This window comes from Amborella trichopoda, chromosome 2, assembly GCF_054954075.1.
Source record: "Amborella trichopoda isolate Santa Cruz 75 chromosome 2, AtrichopodaSantaCruz75HAP2 v2.0, whole genome shotgun sequence".
Taxonomy (NCBI): domain Eukaryota; kingdom Viridiplantae; phylum Streptophyta; class Magnoliopsida; order Amborellales; family Amborellaceae; genus Amborella; species Amborella trichopoda.
The window spans coordinates 64,758,733-64,779,780 of NC_142337.1; the positions used below are offsets into that span (position 1 = coordinate 64,758,733).

The following is a 21,048-nucleotide window of genomic DNA, read 5'->3' on the forward strand; positions in this document are numbered from 1 at the left end:
CATTAACTTGCTGCCCGCAGAAACACATGCACGCGCATTGTCCGTAATAAACTAGACTACATGCTTATCTCCCACCTCCTCCACTATCTGATCATATAGTCGTACATAGAAGTTTGCATCATTTTTCGTCCCTGATACGTTTTTGCTAGACAAAAAAGCAATACCTTTTGGGGAATAGGCCAAGAAGTTTAAAAACTCCTTTTTGCCAACTTTTTTCAATCAACCATCACTCATGAGAGTAATACCTGTCATTGGCCAACTCTGTTTATATTCTTCAATTCACTTTGTAACTTCCTCCAACTCTTCATCTAATATTAGCCCACTAAGCTCATATGCCGTCAGAGGTTTTACCCCGGGCTCGGCTCTTTGGATTGCACTGACCATAGGTGGAAAATATAGGCTATTGGTTGCATCAAAAGGAATCCCTTTATCGTAAAACCATTTACCAACATATCTCCTCAACATGTTTCTTGTAACTTTAACCATGCCTTTTAGGGTCATATGTTGTGACTTAGGCTTTGAGAGACATGGGTCTATACGACCATGACTTGCAATACTGGCTCTCCTAGGTAACTTAGAAACAATTTCTTCAACGTCTGATTCTTCTTGATACATATTGCCACCAACCCCTCCATACATATTTGAGCTGGACCCCCCATATATGCTCGAGCTGGGCTCGCCATGCATGTCTGAGCTAGGCTCACCATACATGCCTATGTCATAACCACCAGGCATTTTAAACCCGCATTCCCTCTGGTATGTTTCATGTAAACCCATTCTTGTGGCCATCTCCAAGTCATTATTATATTGCTCTTCTAGATCATTCCCACTTGATGACGTATATAAACTAGCTATCTTCTCATCCATCATCTACCTTGCAATTTTTTTTCCTTTGGTAGCCTTGAGAAATGCCGCCATCTGATTTCTTACATTATTAAGGATGCTATTGCACGCATAAACATCTCCCTTAACCCCTGCCAAGTGTTGTTTGAACCTATGTACTCCACTACTTATCACTTTTTGGCAGTAATTACAAATAATTTTATCTTTTTTGTTGGGATCAAGTCTGACCCCATGTTGCCATGCAAGGTCTTCTGCAGATCTTGCCATGGTTCAACTTTAAAATGTAAAAGGTTAAAAATCAATCTGACAGTTGAACATTAAAATAATCACCATGTGTAGTGATAATATGTAAGGGTAGTTCATGAAGTTATATTTGTTAGTTAATGCAAAATACTTCTATTAACAAAAATATTTTAATTCCTATTGGGAAAAATAATTTATTTATGCAACATTATAGATAAAAATAGCCTATATCAGCCACTACATAAAGAACAATATATTTACATTGATATAGTATCAATAAAAAATATATTTACAATGGTATAGTAATTCACAATGCCAATACATATGGACTTGTCACAAATCTTCATTTCGACAAATATGAATTAGTTCCTACTGAGAAAAAATATATATTTATGCAACATTATAGATAAAAAAAAGTCTGTATAAGTCACACAAGCCAAATATTCATACATCTCAATTACAAATATGCAAGATAATATAATAAAAAAAGCAAGCTCCAAACATGCCTACAACTCAATTATCAAAAACATACATTTTTTGCATTAAAACTTTAATAATAAAATTGATAATTGCAAGCTAATATAATTACAATATATGATATTTTACAATGATATTCACTTTAATTCCTCGTGATAATACAGTTTAACAATATGTATTTTTTGCATTAAAAAATTAAAAAATTAAAAATACTTTTTTAATGCAAAATTGCATTAAAAATATAATACAGTTTAACAACATGTATTTGTTAATGTATTTTTTGCATTAACAACAAATTAAAAAATACAGTTTTACATTAAAAATATAACAACATGCCACGATTTTTTTACAATGATATTCACTTTAATTCCTCATGATAATACAGTTTAACAACATGTATTTTTTGTATTAAAAATTAAAAAAATTTAAAATACTTTTTTAATGAAAAACTGCATTAGAAATATAATACAGTTTAACAGCATGTATTTGTCAATGTATTTTTTTGCATTAATAACAAATTAAAAAATACAGTTTTGCATTAAAAATATAATAACATGTATTTTTTTGCATAAATAATCTATCAACATGCAATTTTTTGAACTAGAAATTTAATAATAAAAATTAAAAATATTTTTTAATTCCTCATGATAATCAAAAATAATTTCTCGAAAAATCACGATTTCTCAAAAAAATTGATCACGAAAAAAAAAAAAAAAAAACCCAGTTCTTCACAGACATTAGTCATTCAATCTCAAAAATCAATCTCAAATTGAATAAATCAGATAAAATTGAATACATGAGATGATAAACAACACTATAATGAATCAAAACCCTATAAATTCAACACATTCTTTACAAAATATTTACTGAAATTATGAAAATGGGCAGAAAAAAAAAAAAAAAACAGTCCACTTTTTTTTTAACAGACATCACTCTTATTTTCTATAAAGTCCAACTCAAATTGAATATACCTAATGATAAACAACACTACAAAGAATCAAAACCCTATAAATTTAATACATGATCTGTAAAATATTGACTGGATTTAATCACATGGGGAAAAAAAAAAAAAAACCTGAGTTTTTACCTGTTTTTCGTGCATCCGTGCCTTCAAACTCAAAATTGATATGTATTCCTCCAAGATAATCACAAATTATGAACACAAAATTCTGACCAACACTCTTACAATCACTCAGACTGAAATTTTACAAAAAATTAAGCTTTATTTAGATTTAAATGGTAAAAATGGCGGAAAAAAAAAAAAAAAAATAGTCCATTGTTTTGTTAACAGACATCACTCTTATTTTCTATAAAATCCAACTCAAATTGAATAAATATAATCAAATTGAATATATCTAATGATAAACAACACTACAAAGAATCAAAACCCTATAAATTTAATACATGATTTGTAAAATATTGACTGAATTTGATCGCATGGAAAAAAAAAAAACCTGAGTTTTTACCTGTTCTTTGTGCATTTGTGCCTTCATACTCAAAATTGATATGTACTACTCCAAGATAATCACAAATTATGAACACAAAATTCTGACCAACACTCTTACAATCACTTAGCCTAAAATTTTACAAAAAATGAAGCTTTTTTTTTTATTGAAATCGTGAAAATGGCGGAAACCCTAAAACTCACTCTGCGAACCAAATTTGTTGATTAAAAACGGTAGTTTTTAATTCCCTTTATTTAGTGAAAATGATTCGAAATTTGAATTAAAGCCTGTAATATTCGTTCATAAGGCTAAAAACGTTGAAAATCGATAAAAAAAAAAAAGACAAAAAAAATCGAAATCCCGTGAAGAACACTGTTCAGCCCGTGTTCTTCCGGGTGACTCGCGATTCAACTATTGGGACTCAGACAGAATCGCGAGTCTACTATTGAGAATCGCCCGGTTCTCTCTGGATACGGGTGATTCCCATTTTTTGTGTCGAGTCGACGCGTTTTATAGCGATTTCATAGTCGAATTGGGCAAATCCGGTTCGACTCGACGCTTTTTTAAATACTGATCTAAACCATTCATTTCACCTTAAAAATAAGTGTTCACAAATTGACAAGATTTGTACCATTTTTTTAGTTTTAAATTTCATTGTTGGTGTTGAAAATTAATTTTAGAGCCATTGTAAAGATTCCGATGCCAACAGTGCTTTCCATATGAGAATTTAAGGTGAGGCTTTATTTTGTTTTCATAGAGTCTTGGTGGAGTGCGTAATGCATGTCAAGTAGACCAGATATTCAATCCGCGTCCGTTTTTTTAGGCCAACGGTTAAAATGAATCATGGTGCTGCTTAAGGTCCGCCGTTGTTTGTGGGAACACGTTGAATCTAAGGCTGGCATCGGGCTAGGCTTGGGCAGGTTAAGCTTGCCTTAGCCCCACCATGGTCCCTATAAGCCCAGCCTAACCCGGCACTCACTTGGGCAGCTTAAGCTTGCCTTAGCGCCACCATGGTCCCTATAAGCCCAGCCAAGCCCGGCACTCGCTTACATTTTGTAACCTAGGCTCTAGTTTTTCATGATGGCATCTAACCTAGCCCCCAAGCCGACTAAATAACAATGGACTAGGCCGTTGTATGAGTAGACCTTTTCGACTTCTCAATAAATTTTTATTACAAGTATATTTTTATCTCATTGCAACAGTTGGTCATAGGGTTATCACCATCTATCACATAGTCGATGGTAGCCGTCCAACCGTTGAATGATAGGTGGGACTGCTGTCCAATCATCACCGTTCAAATCACTAATGTAGCAGCAATGACGTTGTGGTCTCGTACCATTTCCCCGGTCCGTACTTTACTTGGATTCGATGTTTTGTGACTAGGGCCACAAGATTTCAGCCTCGTTACAATTCAATCAAGGCACGCATCCAAAACTAATCAAAAGATGTAATTTTGATGTCAATAATACCTAAAAACCTATTTTGAGAAGGAGCGGTTCTCTAAACAATCAAAATTAGAGCTTCCTTTTAAATAGTTTTGAGAAATATGGTTTCAATATTGAAAATCATGGTGATAGCCTTAAAGTATATTTTCACTTTTATTTTTAAAATATAAAACTTCAAAAATAATGTATATTGATAGATCTATAAAAATCTTGAAAATTGACGGTCGAAAAATGCATTGCAAAATACATTATTCTCAAAACTTAAAACCCAATTTTTTTCTCAAGTTGAGATGATCAATTTGAAGATATTTGGGCACCAATGAAATTTTTTAGGTAGGCTCTAATTTGATTGTTTAAAGTCTCAACTTTATATAAACTTTTCTCTTTTGATAATGTCTATAAAAAGACCATTTATCTTTTGTACATGGACAATCCCATCTTGGATTGTAGAGAATGTAGGGCAAGTGTCTTTCGACTTCAGAGTCCAAAGGTCTGAAATACAGACAATTTGGTCCAAACAAATTGAAAAAAAAAGAAAACAAAAACAAAAACAAAACAATGAGACATGAATGAGAGCAAAAAAAAAAAAAAAATTGAAGGGGACGTTTATATAACATAAATTTGAGAGGGGGACACATAAATTTCTTGTTTTCCTGTATTTTAGAATAACACGAATATAAATACTCCAAGCGCAGCCATACCTATGGAACTCAATCATTTTTCTTCTCTTCTGTCCCTTAAAATGAGTTTTCCTTAAAAAAATTAATTATTAGCAGTGTCACTTGACATACCTATTTAACTTTTTATTTCACAATATTTTGGTTATTATTGTTTTCAATCTTAAGCTTTTTGCGAAGCCAAAATCCAAACCTATTGCCAAACTTGCCCGATAACTTTGCTTTGCTAAATGATCATCTCTTTAATAACAATGTCCACAACAATCATAATATAAGTCACTGATAACAAACACTCATGAATCATGATCTTATAAAAATAATTTGGTTCAATAGAATGACTCTAAAAGGGTAAAAAAAAGTCCAAGAGGATATGGATGGAAGTAGTAAAAAAAAATGATGACTTATCATCTAATTAAGGGTATGGCACTTGATAAAGAGGAATGACGAAACATAATTCAAATAGCCAACCTCAAATAATTAGAATAGGCTCGGATGATGGTGACTATGACCAAGCAATAAAGGTGGCATTACTCATTGCAACGACATGCATTATAAGGGCAAATGTTCATTAATTCCAGTTATACAAGAGAGGCATTCCAAAGAGCTTCTATAACTAGAGAGGCATTCCAAAGAGCTGCTAAAACCATATACCAAATGAAGACCTGAGAAACCTAAAGAGGTGCCTTACTCATGACCAAAAATTCAAGTAAAGAAAAGTTTGCCCAAAGATCCCCAAGAACAAAAGGTGTTGTAAGTGACGCAACCACAAAAATCTCATGAAGTCGTCAAAACTTTCATAAACCTCAACGGATTATAATACATCTGCATCTAATAGATGAGCCCACTTATTCGATGCAATCACTAATACACTTGACCTTCAAACTTCAGAGAAAAAAGTATATCACACTGAAAGCCCAGAGTAGACGTAAGTGGTTTTGTCTCTTTCCCTGGTTCTTCAGGATGGATCCATAAGCTGCCACTAACATATGATGCTCTGGGTTTTTTGTAGTGAAGCCAGTGAAGTGCCCAAAATATGCACTGCTAAGATCCAAGCTTTAACTGCATCAAACCTGTTCCACAGTAAACATACAGCTTAAGAGTTCATAGTTTCCTAAAGGCAATTAGAGTTTCGTGCCAATTCTTGACGACTCGAACAGACTTAAATAGATTTGGATTGAAATGTAGCAGACAGATCACAAGCTTACATTAATTTGTGGGGGGGGGGGAGGAAGAGAGAGAGAGAAAGAGAGGGATTCAACTAGCATACCTGCTACCTTTTGTCGCCCTTCTTGGCGGCCAATTCATCAGGCGACCCACTTTCTACATTCCTTACATTATCATCAACATTTCCTTTCTGCAAAATGTTATGGCCACTCTAAATCAGATCTAATCAGAGCATGTAATCTGAATACTGTCAAGGTTTTCAATCAGGAAGAGAGCAAAGAAAGAGGGCCTAATGCATGAGTTAAGGATAAAACAGCCAACTTATAGGGACAATATAGTTTCATTTGTTCGCTCAAAACTTACAGGGAACTATGAAGCTTAATGCATTGGCTGGATAATCCAAGCCAAGTTGGTTTGAGTTTTTAAAACCAAGAAGGCACCATTTAACAAAATAAAAAAAGACAAAGGGTAGGCACCAGGAACATGAAAAGTAATAATTGCACTAATTACAAGGAAAACAGTAAGGTGTTATTGCTTTCAAAACAACAAATCTCCCACCAGTAATGAAAATACCAATAATAAAATTAAAAATGTATAATTTTCCATATAGGTTGAACCATCTGCACAAAAACAATGCCTGAACAAGGAAAAGGAAATAACCAGTCTAAATCAAATAACCAAAATAAATGTTTGCCTTTTTAAGTAAACCCTGGGCTGACATGAACTCATAGAATTTCCTCATAAGCATTTCTTCTTCAACCTTTAGACAAAACAATGGAAACATCCACAACAAATAATAACCAGATGTAAGTAGATAGAAAAATCGTTCAAAGAACAAAATTGTTCGTAATACCTGAAGCCGATGCAACTGATGTGACATGGAACGATAAGTTTCCATCAGAGATTCACCTTCCTTCTCCAAATGCCTGAACATAAAAAGAACAATCATAGCCATAATCACCCAAGCTATATGAAAAATAAGTAGCGTATGTCAAAAGTCCACCTCACTGTTTCTGCTGAGTGTTTAGGATCCATATTAAAAAAGAACAAGCACCCTACAAAATAAAAGATCAAGTAAAACCTTCTGACTAAGCATTTAAATATTTTATTTTTACAAAAAACAAGATAAGAAACTAATAATATTTTCAAGTTCTTGACCCCATTTCCCCAAAGCAAACAGTCAAAAGGACTTTTCAAGGCCTTTCAAGTTTCAGAAGTTATGCTAAACAATAAAAGTACAGCATCCTACAACAGCAACAGGGCTGAAAACTAGGTTGTTTGTCCTAAATATGTAAAATACATTTTGAATAATCAAGAAAAAAGAATCATTGACATTTCAAAGACTGCCACAGTCATGAATAAGAGAAAAAAAAGGAATCTACTCAAGACCACCGATCCTTCTCCAAACTTGGCCTTTCCAGAAAAATCTCAGAAGAAGCAAGCATACAATTTAGAAACATTCCTTCAGGCACCAGCTAAATTATTATTATTTCTTTAAGGAAATTAGACATTCTTTTAGAGAGAGAGAGAGAGGAGAGCAAAGTCAAGGAAGAAAGAAGCAAACAATGCCTCCGAAGGAGATTAGCTTTAGGACATCTCCTCATATCAAACGAGTACGTCAACAGCAAGAATTCTGTGATTGCATTTTAGTAGCTATTGGCTCGTTCACTAATCACTACATTTGTAGTAACTGCTTTTAATTATGCCCACTGGTTTTTTTGTTTACTTATCCAGTTTGATTATCACTCATGTTTTTTAGGGTTTTGAATCAAGAATCACAGGTAATGCTATATATATATATATATAAATATATATATATGAAAAACTCTTCCCAACGTCTATAGACAAAAATGAACAGTGCTTTCGCCTATCCTCATCACCATCCAAACTTCATCACACGGTCACAGTAGTCCAGCAGTGTTTCAATTTTCATTTGTTTTCTACAAATCCAAATTACTTGAAATTTGGAGCGTGTATACATCTTAGTGAAGCGCACCTAATAAAAATATGAAAAAAATCATTCGCAAATATAGATTAACCAAAATACCCACGTAAATTTTCGGGGTTATTTTAGACAATTTATATTTTGTAAATTAATTTTTTTCATATTTTTATTAGGTGCACCTCATTAAGATGTACACACGCTTCAAATTTCAAATCATTCCGATCAGTAAAAAAAAAAAAAAAATGAAAATTGAAACATTACCGGACAACTGTGACCATGCGATGAAGTTTGGATGGTGATGAAGGTCGGCGAAATCACAGTTCATTTTCGCCTATAGGCATCTTGTAGTATCTTCCATATATATATGGGAAATGCTAGGGTACGCCTCGCGTACCCCTTATCTGAATGCCAACGGCTGTGATAAACAATTGAAGAGAAGCTGGCCCTTCTCAAGCTGCAACATGCAAACTACTTAATAGTCTTCTGGTCATCTGGATCACGACAACTGAGAAGATAGGATAACTTATTGAAACAACAATCAGTGAATTAATCGTAAAGAAATACAACCAGTGAAGCGGTCCAACAAATGATTTAATAGACAACCCAAAATTTTCATCCGCCATGTTCCTTTGGTCTCGATGCCCCTCTTCCTCAAACCCTCAACAAAAAAATCTAAAGATTAATACAAAGAAAACAGACCTGTGAACTCTGAGGCTTATATTGGTTGAAGATTGCAGATCTAGAAGAATTCCATAAACTGGGTGCAAGTAAATATTAGAGAACAACCAAGAGATTCCTGTAACATTTACTAATATAAACCCATTTTTGGGCAGAGAGAGAGATTCCTGCGACATTTCAGTGACATTTACTAATATAAACCCAATTTTGGACAGAGAGAGGAGGAGATTCCTCTGACATTTACTAATATAAACCTAATTTTGGGCACACAGAAAGAGAGGGGCCCCTTTGGGTAGTGTAGTTTTTGAGAGAGACCCTTATGTGTGCTTCTTTGCAGAGAGAGAAAGAGAGAGAGGCGAGCCCCTTTTGAGAGAGACCCTTTATGTGTGCTTTCAGAGAGAGACCCTTATGTGTGCTTCTTTGCAGAGAGAGACCCTTATGTGTGCTTCTTTGCAGAGAGAGAAAGAGAGAGAGGCGAGCCCCTTTTGAGAGAGAGACCTTTCAGAGAGAGACCCTTATGTGTGCTTCTTTGCAGAGAGAGAACCTTATGTGTGCTTCTTTGCAGAGAGAGAAAGAGAGATAGGCGAGCCCCTTTTGAGAGAGAGACCTTTGTGCGAGCTTCTATGCAGAGAAAGAGAGAAGCGAGCCCCTTTTGCGAAAAAGAGTCCCTTATGACAGCTTGAGAGAGAGACCCATGGCTAGTTTCAGAGAGAGAGAGAGAGAGATGGAGCTTTTAGCAAGAAGCTGTGTCAGTCCTTTATTGCGGGGTGGCAGAGGGCAAAAGTAAAAAATATTCATTTGAGCTGAAAAAGGTGGATCACGTGAAAATCAACGTATGCCGTCCCTTACTCAATTGTTTATCACAGCCGTTGGCGTTCAAAGATGAGGTACACGAGGCTGCGTACCCTAGCATTTCCATATATATATATATATATATATGAGTAATGATCCTATAGGACCCTGCCACGCACAATGGTATGGGTCCCCTGACGATCACCGTTGATCTCAACCCAAATCTCAAGAATGAAACTGGGGTTCACCGGCTAACTTGTAGCTAAAATTTTGCTTTTCCCATTTCTCTCTCTAGCCTCAAAAACCCATTTAATGCCCTGACACAAGTTCTGTACTTTTCTCTCTCATGCCAATCTTTCTCTACCCAAACCCACCCGTAATACTCTCTCTCCCATCTCTCTCTTCACATCCCTAACTCTCTTACACTGCTGCTTCCCACCTTATTAACAGAATGATGACGTTCTTTGTCCCCTCGATTTCTCCTGCCTCCACCTCTCTCTCCAACCCCATTAGCGTCTATGGCAATGTAATTAATCGGTGCAATCACACAAATCATCTTTGAATCCCATAGGTGGGGCTATTTATATCTTGTTATTTGGAACCAAATGCCTGCAAATTAGCATCTTCAAATCCAGGTGAACAAGTTGTCTTCAACATTCAAGTCGCCCTTGATTCCAACCTTATTATGGCAAAAACTGTGATATTTGCCAACGATTTTACGCAATAGAAAATTGTAAAGTGGGAACTCTCCAACCAATTGGTTCCAAAATTGCAATTGGTGATCCTTATAATTTTATGATGTTCACAATCAACAGGAAATTATGGAATTCTCAAAAGAACCAAATTGGAATACCCTAGTAGGGAAAGAGAGATGTAAACTCAATTAACAAGAACCACGAAAGGCAGAAACCGGCAATTCATAAAGATGAGACCCGATTCTTTGCTGAAGAGAGCAAGGGGAATGTTGCTGTGAACTAAGGTGAACGGAAAACCCAATCAATAGAAGGCCAGATGGAATGAGTATCGTAACAACAAAGAAAGGCCCATTTTTTTGACAAAACCTCTTTCATGGCAACCACGGCTGTTACCCAAAAGAAGAATGGAGAGAGCAGCAGGAGAGTATCCAATACCCCCATTAACAATTTCACTTCCACAACCAAAACATATCTCTCCATTTCCTTTGACTTCAAAGTCGGAGAGTTGGACATGTCCTTCACAAGCTCCTCAGTTTCGAAGTCCATAACTCACTCCACCTAAGCCAGCAGGACCATTTCCACACCTATCAATTAACAAAGCCTTCTCAAATCCAGCTATCCATTAAAAAAGCATTCTCACATCCAGCTATCCATTAACAAAGCATTCTCAAATAGGGCTTCAAGAGAGAGGGGATTTACAGACAGAATCTCTTCGAAAACAGCTCGATTTACGGACAAAATCTCTTCGAAAACGGCTCGAGATGACTCTTTCTCTGCAACTTCTGGCTGACCCATGGCCGGGTAAAGGTCTTCAGCCCTTTATTTGGCCAGAATTGCAAAATTTCGGGCCAAAAGAGGCGCCGTTGAAACCACAGTTTTTGCTGTAATCCAGATAGTTTGGATCAATAGGTTTTTGGGGGATTAGAGAGATTGAGACTAGGAGAAAAATGTGGCTTTGGGGTAGAGTTGAAGATTGTAAATTAGGGTTTTTTGTTGGTGCAAGTGGACTGAAATGGATGATTTATTTTTGGTTCAATCACAATGGGGGGAGAGAGAGAGAGAGAGTGGCGGATGAAGAGAGCATCTGTTAATGGGTTGGAAGCAGGGGAGGGAGAGAGGGAGTTATGGATGTCAGTGGTAAGAATATAAGATATAGAGCTCATGTCAGAACATTAAAAGTGTTTTTAAGAGTAGAGAGAGAAAATGGGAAAGCAAAATTTTCGCAACCGGTAACCTGCTATAAAGCAAGTTAGCCAGTAAACCCTCATCCTAATCTTGAGATTCGGGTTGCGATCAACGGTGATCTTTAAGCGACTCACCTTATTGGGTGTGGTAGGGTCCTATATATATATATATATATATATATATATATATATATATATATATATATATATATATATATATATATATATATATATATATATATGAGGTTTATATAAGGTTGCCTCCTTATGCTGTACAAGTAAGGTGCACCAAAAAAATTTACTTGGAGATGTTATTTGGGGGTTGAAAACTTTATGATGGCTTCAAAATCTCTTTTTATCCTCATTTATAAAATTTAAAGATTAAAAAATGGTACAGATCGAGCAGATCAAGAAACACCTGAAACTCTTGAAAATAGAGGGGTCTAGATAACTTGTTACAAAATGCACTATTTTTTTGACTTAAATTTTTTTTTTTTACTTCATGTCCATTCATCTCAAGGTCGAGATGATCAGTTAGAAGTTCTACTATGCCGGAACACTCTCCAGTATAGGATATTTGAGGTGCACCTTACTTCAATAGTATAAGGTTGCAACCTTATATAAACTTTTTCCTATATATATATATGGAAATGGATGCTGTCAACCGCAACAATATCAGCCAATACCCCAGATTGAATCTAGGCCGATCTGACGGTCACGACCTCATTTCGTGTTTGAATTTTCATTTTTTTCTACAAATCCAAGTCACTTGAAATTTGAAGCGTCTATTCTTAAAAAATATAAGAATCTAATAAAAATATAAAAAAGATAATTCGCAAAATATAAATTCACCAAACTACCCCCAAAACATTTAGGGGTTTTTTGGTCAAGTTATATTTTGCAAATTATTTTTTTTATATTTTTATTAGGTGCGCCTTGATGAGAAGAACGAATGCCTAAAATTTTAAGTAATTTGAATTTGTAGAAAAAAATGAAAATTCAAATACGAATTGAGACTGTAACCGTCAGATCAACCCAGATTGAATTGGGCCATTGGCTGACACTGTAGCAGTCAGCCCGTAGGATGACAGAATATAGATATATATATATATATGGAAATGTTAGCGTAAGCCCATTAGCCTACAACTACATATGTGCCCAACGGCCCAGATTCAATCTAGGCTGATCTGACGAACACGACCTCATTTCCTATTTGAATTTTTATTTTAATTTTTTTTTACAAATCCAAATCATGTGAAATTTTAGGCATTTATTCTTCTCATAAATGTGCACTTAATAAAAATAAATAAATAAATAATTCGCAAAATATAAATTGGCCAAATATCCCTGAAATGTTTCGGGAGTATTTTGGTCAATTTATTTTTCACGAAATATTTTTTTGATATTTTTATTGGATTCTAATATTTTTAAATAACAGACGCCCAAAATTTTAAGTGATTTAGAGTTATATAAAAAAATTTCAAATTTAAATACGAAATGCAATCGTGATCATTGGATTGGCCCAGATTCAATCTGGGCCGTTGAGCCTATATGTAGCTGTAGGCGAGTGGGCCTACGTCAGCATTTCCCTTATAATATATATATATATATATATATATAGAGAGAGAGAGAGAGAGAGGGAATCCTAAGGGCCTGTTTGACAACAAGAAGCTTGAACTTCCTAGCAAGCTAGAAAATCTGGCTCCCAAGAAACTAGAGCATCTAAAACCTGGATAGGAAAGAAACTGTTTGATAACCTGTCTGCAATTCTTAGGGATTTTGAAAAATAGTGTTTGATCAAACCTAGGATTCTAGAACCTGGAGATATGGGCATTAGCCAATCATTAATTAAGGGTATGTTCGACAAAACAGGATTTGAATATTCAAATTTTTTGAAATTTGAATAAAGACCTTGCCTGCTTTCTATATAATCTAGATTTTAAATTATCTAGATATGTGTTTTTCTTTGGACTTTTGACTATCTACCAGTATTTTAGAATTTTCATATATTAGAAATTTATGACCATTGGGCAGATAAAATTAAAACTTATTATTTTTTTAATGGTGATGAATCTCATGGCAAGAAATGCAAGAAACACACAAACAAAGCAATACAAAAATCCAAAAAATAAAACAAAAATAAAATAAAATAGTACAATTTATTAAGTTTGTACAAAAAGTAATAAATTTGTAAAAAATAATAATAATAATACTTCAAGAGATTTGTAAATGAATTTGTAATAACAAAAGGTAAATAAATTGGAAAAAAATAATAATATACAATGTTTTGTTTGTTGATTTTTAGAGACAGAAAGACCAACTCGTCGATTTCAAGAGAAAGGGAAAACTGTTGAATATCAAAGTAGAGACAGACATAAAAAGCAACAATCCCATCATGAAAAATCCATATAATATCCCAAAAGAAAGTAATGACCCATTGTTTTCTCTATCTTCGCCTTTAGGTCCACTTCTCTACAGTTCATAAAGGGCTTAGGCATAGGATTTTCAGGGATTCCTACCGGTCAAGGGGTTTCTTTCTTCTCTCTCTAGACGAAAAGGTTAGGTTTTTATGGAGACATGGGGGACGCTACAAAGGATGCGATGGTTTATGGAGATATGATCTCTTGGAATGCACTGATGTGGGGTTATGCCCATCATGGTCGTGCACTTAAGGCCATTCTGTTATTTGAAGCGATGAAAGAATCAAAGGTCTTACCACCACATATAACCTTCATCTATGTTCTCCCAGCATGTAATCATGGGGACTTAGAGGATGAAGCCTGTGAATTCTTTGATTCCATGATCAAAGAGCATGGAAAGTTACAGGAAGCCATGCCCATTATCCAGACCATGCCAATTGAGCCGGATAGAGCGGTTCGGGGAGGTTTGCTCAGTGCTTGTAGAATCCATGGTCTAAGAAGGGTGAAGACCTTACAGTAGGTAGCGTTTGATAACTTTCACTGCAGTGTCCCTGGGAATCACCCCTGCTACTGATTTTCCTAGATTTTGGGAATAAGGTGAAAATTAGTAGGGTGTTGAAAGCTGGAAACCTTGTTTGATAAACTGTGGCACTGGTAATTTCACCTGTTTGACAATGGGACAGCTAGAAACTTCCTGTAATATTGTTCATTATGTATTTCATTGATACGATGTACGAAATGCAGTTTTTAAAAACATTTTGTAATTAAATACTGTTCATTATGTATTTCATCGATAGTCCTCTGTCACGAAATCATTTAAATATTAGCAGCATCGATTGGTACTAACATGGAAAAAACTAGGGGATCGCCACGAGCTACAAGTAAGGTTCCCCAGTAAATAATATAAATACAAAGGAAAAGGAAAGCGTGGAGCATTGAAGACTTGAAGGGGCTTTGAAAAACCATATAAGCTTCTGTATTTGAATGCCTAGCAACTTTAAGGACTGCATCCATGAATTTCATCTCATTCAGTATTACATATTATATTTAAATCATTGTAAATGTATGATCTATCTAAAGCACATCCACACCTCAATATACAAACTCATTAAACAAAGTTTGGATGCAATTATCAAGAAGCAAAGTTTGGATGCAATTATCAAGAAGCTACGATACAAAATCAAATTTACCTAAGATATCAGAAAAAAGACAATGGAGAAAAAGGTAATCAAGGAAGTTAAGAATTTAAGAATTTAAGAATTGGAAGCAACGATTTGTTCAAGCCAGGGGATTTAAGAATTTTTTAAATGAGAATCAAAAGAAAGTTTGCAATGGAGATAATTAACAGAGTTCAGAATCTTCAAAGACACTTCAAAGGATTTTCAAAGAAAAAAATGTGAAAATATTATATACAATTAAAATGTGAGCCTGTGAGGTGAATGTTATTGGACGTTAATTTTCAAATTAGTGGAAGTGTCTGCAATTTGCAATCATGCAAAGCTCACCAGAAATCTAAAGCTAAACAATCATAATATCCACTTTAACACAACCACACCATGGAAGTTAACAAACCTAAGTCCAGGGTCACCACTAACTGCCAAGCTTTCTCGAGAGAATTAGCTCTGATTACAATCTAAAAAACCCATCAAAGTAATTCAAGTATACTACAAACTTTTGAAGTCCCCAATCCCTCAGTCAGTGGGTCACATTCTAACAGGAAAAGTAAATCTTTTGTGAGAGAGAGAGGTGGCAGCAGGTAACACAAACAAGTAGCTCAAACACTCGCAAAAGAAGATCTACCACAAAACCATTATCGGTTTCATTTTTATCATCAAGAAGTGATGCAGAACCAGATGCTAACATTAGCCATGATATAAACATTCAAGTCCACAAGGTAAGAAATGTATGGTAAATTGCTAGTTATCCAAAAGTACAGAGTTCTGATCTTCTAGAGAGAGAGAGAGAGAGAGAGAGAGAAAGAGAGAGAGAGAGAGAGAGAGAGAAAGAGAGAGAGAGAGAGAATCCGGTATCAAAGGCCAAACATGAATAGCCCAACGATATGCAAAAAGTAATAAAATTCCAACCCAAATCAAATATGAAACACTGATGACGAGAAACGCATATTATGCAAAATTAAAATTAAAAAAGAAAAAAACAGAATATAGAAAATCAATTTCTTTAAGAGAATTCTCAGCAAGTGTTAATTATCAAAGTCAAATTTTGATATTACCCGCACATCACAGATGAATAATATAGTCATATACATAAATAAAAGAAAGAACAATTTCAATAGTAGAGAGAGAGAGCGAGGCTTATCAGCAATTTAGCTCACTGATTTGGGGTTTATCAGTGAGTTAACTCACTGATTTGGGTTTATCAGCAAAAATAGCAGGAAAAAAAATTAAATCACTGATTTAGGGTTTATCATTGTAATAAACAGGAAAAAAAATAAAAACTCACTGATTCGCAGGAAAAAAAATTTAAATCACTGATTTAGGGTTTATCATCGTAATAAACAGGAAAAAAAAATAACAACTCACTGATTCGTAGCTTCAATCTCTTCAAGCTCTGTGATAATGGCGATGGAGCGAGGGCGGCTGTGGGGGTCTTTCTCCTTCTTCAACCTCGGGTTTTCACAGGCTTCACGGACTTTCTCTTCTTCGAAAGGGAGGCACAGGTTTTTTAGGCCCCCCTCTTTCACTGAGAAGCTAGAAGATCTTTCTACTTGTAGTGAAAAATACTGTGTTTGGTAACTTTTCTAGAATTTAAAGGGAGCTGGGAAACCTGTGTTTGGTAGAAGTTATCAACTTGGAGACTAGGTAATTAACCAAGTTAATCCGTAAAAAATTTGTATTAGCGGTTGTATTAATTTACTATTTAGATCATCCACAATAGACCAGAGATCCTGTTGGGCAGTTTTTCCAAGCATTCATCATCTTCTTCTATATGTTAAAAAAAATAACAATCACCATGTGTTGGGGCAAAATTATGGATTCCTTAAATCCTGGATCAGCATGTGAAAATTCTTTTTTCTTGGTTTATCAGGTTTACATTCAGACGCATGAGGTAATTGCCATGGAACACAATATTTCCCTGTTAGTATAAAAAAAAAGAGTCAATATTAAGAAAGAAAAGAAGAAGAAATAAATGATTAACATAACCTTCTAAAACCACATGAATTAGTATTGAAGGAGCAAGTAACAGAGGAATTGGTATAGGTAGCCTTGCAAAGAGAAAATTATCAAAGAAACTAACCAACTTTTCAGTATATATTTCTCCAATTTAAAGGATTCTGCGCCATTGTCAGATACCTCAGTCTAGTGATCCTATGAGGTTCTACATTGCAGTTTTCCATGAGTATTACTGCTTGTGTCCATGTTACAAAATTCAAAAATCAAATTCATTATATAATTGAAGAAGGCCAAAATAATTGCGAGCCATGTACTCAACAGTAATGTCATGCTTTCCCATAAATTCAATTTCATTATCATAAAATTTAGCCTAATTCATTCATCAATGAATTCTCGTAAAACTGAGAAAAGCCCATTAAAATTTTAACATGTAAAACACAATAAAAATTCCTCAATCGTAAATCAGGAGAGAACAAATTGAAAATGGTCAGACCACAACCTTCTATATCCCTAGCTGCTTTCTTGGAAATCCATATGACTCTTCTCGAGAGAGAGAGAGAGTTTGGTAAGAACCAGGTGTCAATAAAAAGAGGGCTTAGGGCTTGCTTCCGTATCCCCAGCAACTTTCTTGAGCATCTAAACACTCTCTCTCTCTCTAGAGAGATTGGAAAGAACCTGGTGCCTTCTCTTTCTCTTTCTAATTTCTAGATTCAGGCCTCAAATCACTGCTTGTCATTGTGCGAGATCTTCAAATTAGTGTTTGTCTCACTGTGTGAGATCAGAGACGACAAAGAAGAGGAGGAGGGTCAAATAGAGGTTGGCTTGTTTAGGGTAAAGTTGAGAGGGAAGGGAGGAAAAAGAAAAAAGTTGACACAGACGTGCGGGAAAATAAAATAAAAAGAGGGTTAAGGCCGGGAAAAAAAAATTTCCCACAGCGTGTGATTCGTGCTTCCTGAGCATCGCTCTCCATGGGGTGGAGTGGATGGCCGCGATCCTAATTTTTGAGAATGATAAACTTCCAACAACTTAAAAAACGATTTAACCAAACTTGGAACTAAGGGCATGGGTTGGAATTTGGGATGCCTTGTGTCCCAAGTTCTTGTTGGCAAACGCGGAGTGAATAGTGAAAATGGGAAAACGAGTGTTCCGACTTTCCCTCATCTCAGCATTAGCAAACGGGTGAAATGAACAGTATGGGTAAAAGTACATCACTTTCACCCTTTACACGTTGATCAAACGCTACCTAAACTTTCCCTTAACCCCACGGGTAAAGGAGCTAGGATGTATTAGGTAAGCAACCAACGTAAAACTTTGTCAAAAGTTATCATGAATCCTGATCAAATTAGTTGAATCAACTGCACAAGAGCTATTAAAACTCAAACCCGTGAGTTCAGCCCCTTATATTTTTCTCTCTAATTTGTATGCAGATTAACGGAGGTGGTGTGAGGAAATTAAAGTTAGCAACGACATGGAGAGAGCTAGAGTGAGAAAGCAACCTAGTTATAGCTGGTTGAGTTTCAGAGCCAAGTTGTGGTGTTTGTGGCTGGGGACCAAGGGTATTCTCCAGCATAAGACATTAATGGTGCTATTTAATTTTTTTTTTTCTCTGCATTGTTTTCTTCTTTTTTTGATAAAGAGAAGGATCAAAAGAGTAGGGTTCTGCAACTTTTTATTTTGGGGATAGTGTAAAAGAAAGGGTATTCGCTGAGAGACAAAAGAGAGAGACAAGTGGATGAGCTAAAATGAGAGAAACAATTTTGACTGAGAAGCTGAATCCCGCAAATTCAACTCCAAGTTGCATTATTGGGGATTCAGATATTTAGGGGTTATTTGAATATTACAACAAATGATTTGGCCCTATCAAAAACATGGCATAGGAACTCAAAAAATTAAAATCATTATTGATTCTACATTATCCTCAAATACTAGGACATTAGGGTGCTATCAATCAGACCTTACAGTTTTCATCGATGAGAAGGTGACACATACTCCATGAAATTAATTTTTAAGTCATACCTCAGGCACAGAAGGTCTAACAAAATGGAAAGTTTAGATCACCAAAGAAAATGGAATAAAAATTCATAATGACCAGTCTAATATCTGGTTCCATCCAAATTCCATCTTCCAAAGAGGATTTATGTCTGTATAACATCCGAAAGATATTCATTGAACCTCAAATCAGGTGATGCAGTAAAAAATCTCAAATCATGGTATAATCAACCCACAAACATCATCCAAATAACATTCATTGATTCAATTGCAGGAAATATAGTAAAAAATCTCAAATCATGGTATAATCAACCCACAAACATCATCCAAACGACATTCATTGATTCAATTGCAGGGAATATAGTAAAAAATCTCAAATCATCGTATAATCAACCCACAAGCATATCACGTAGACATACTCATAGTTATTATAGCTGATACCATGATCCAAACAATCCACAAAAAAATTTCTTCCTTAACTATGCATTATTATGATTTATGAGAATTGAGGACAGTATGAATCACTAGCATGACCCGCACTTCATGAATTTCGTTAAAACTAGACAGAACCCAGCTAGACGATAAAATCTGAAAATACACCAAAACCGGAAACACCTGAAAATCACCAAAAGAAAATTGAATGAATTGATCAATTTTCGAATACCGGAAATAATCCAACCCAAGTTCCAATTCAATAGACATGAATCAAAACAGATTTTTTATTTATACTTTAACAAAATAAGGCCTCCAAGAAGTACTGCAATTAAAAGTTCAAAACTACTCAGAAATGCTACATCACTGTTAACAAACCGTAATGATCACCACAAAAAATAATATGTGATAATATGCAATGTAAACAAACTTTATGTATCATAAAGAGTCAAGCCACTGGACTATTGTAAAAGCCCTAGCTCATGAAAATCGCATAATACGTCAACACTTATTGTGAGATATTCTGGTTGTGTTGAATGTTAAAAATATATTTTCAGAAACAGGCTACCACTCGTGAATCACTCTAAACAACTGCAAAAATGCTATTTAATCAATGCAAATTATTGTAATGCTATTTAAATCACAGAAACTATATATGGGTGGGTTCATTGCTCCCTTATCGAACATTTACTGCAGATCACAGTAAAAATCACTGCAAAAAAAATGTTAAGTCACTGCAAAATCCGTGTAAAAATCACTACAAAACAGAAAAATAAAAATCATACCTGATGCTTGAGGATTTTGCTGGATCAAAAGCTTTCTGCCTTGATCAAACTGAAATTTCACAATCTTTAACCCACTATTCTTCAATTAGAAGTTTAGGGCTTTAAGAGACAGGCTTTCTTCCAAATGACTAGGGATTAGGTTCTTGTTTTGAGAGGTTTGGGAGATTTTAAGGTTTTTGGATAGAGAAAATTAGAGTTTTTTTTAGAAAGATATGGCTATAGCGTCCATGTCGGTCTCTAAGAGAGAAGCAGAGAGAGACAGGTCCTTGGTTAGCGAGAGAAAGAGTGGAGAGACATAGAGCCGGGTGGTCTGTCATCACAGCAGCGATAGAGATAGACGTCGGGGAAAACGGGAGCGGACAAATAACATGATAGATAACATTAATAGTGTCACCACTTTCCAACAATGGCCTATTAGCTCAGTTGGTTAGAGCGTCGTGCTAATAACGCGAAGGTCGCAGGTTCGAGACCTGCATGGGCCATAAACTTTTTGCTGATAATTTCTTATGTTCAATAGATTTTACTGATATATTTTTAATTTTTTCAATAATTTTTACTGATATATTTTTTTTGTTCAATAATTTTTACTGATATATTTTTTTTGTTCAATAATTTTTACTGATATATTTTTTTTGTTCAATAATTTTTACTGATATATTTTTGGTGATATATTTTTTTTTTGTTCAATAAATTTTACTGATGT

General features: G+C 35.0%; 1 protein-coding gene and 1 non-coding gene across 5 annotated transcripts; one reads left to right on the forward strand and one right to left on the reverse strand.

Moving 5' to 3' along the window:
• Positions 1-5,635: 5,635 nt before the first annotated feature.
• Positions 5,636-20,694, reverse strand: LOC18430330 (uncharacterized). Of its 4 annotated transcripts, XM_088859469.1 has the most exons (8): positions 20,346-20,669; positions 16,978-17,101; positions 16,549-16,792; positions 7,298-7,349; positions 7,148-7,220; positions 6,989-7,054; positions 6,398-6,484; positions 5,636-6,200 (listed from the first exon to the last, which is right to left on the reverse strand). In XM_088859469.1, exons 4-7 carry the CDS (start codon positions 7,327-7,329, stop codon positions 6,401-6,403), a joined length of 255 nt encoding a protein of 84 aa, XP_088715595.1. In that variant the 5' UTR covers positions 7,330-7,349; positions 16,549-16,792; positions 16,978-17,101; positions 20,346-20,669; the 3' UTR covers positions 5,636-6,200; positions 6,398-6,400. The 4 variants fall into 4 exon arrangements, with proteins under 4 accessions (XP_088715595.1, XP_088715596.1, XP_088715594.1 ...); XM_088859470.1 differs by lacking the exon at positions 16,978-17,101 and having other exon boundaries at positions 20,346-20,694; XM_088859468.1 differs by lacking the exon at positions 20,346-20,669 and having other exon boundaries at positions 16,883-17,001.
• Positions 20,695-20,753: 59 nt separating this feature from the next.
• Positions 20,754-20,827, forward strand: TRNAI-AAU (transfer RNA isoleucine (anticodon AAU)). The gene has a single exon. It is a non-coding gene; the product is annotated as a tRNA-Ile (tRNA).
• Positions 20,828-21,048: the final 221 nt, after the last annotated feature.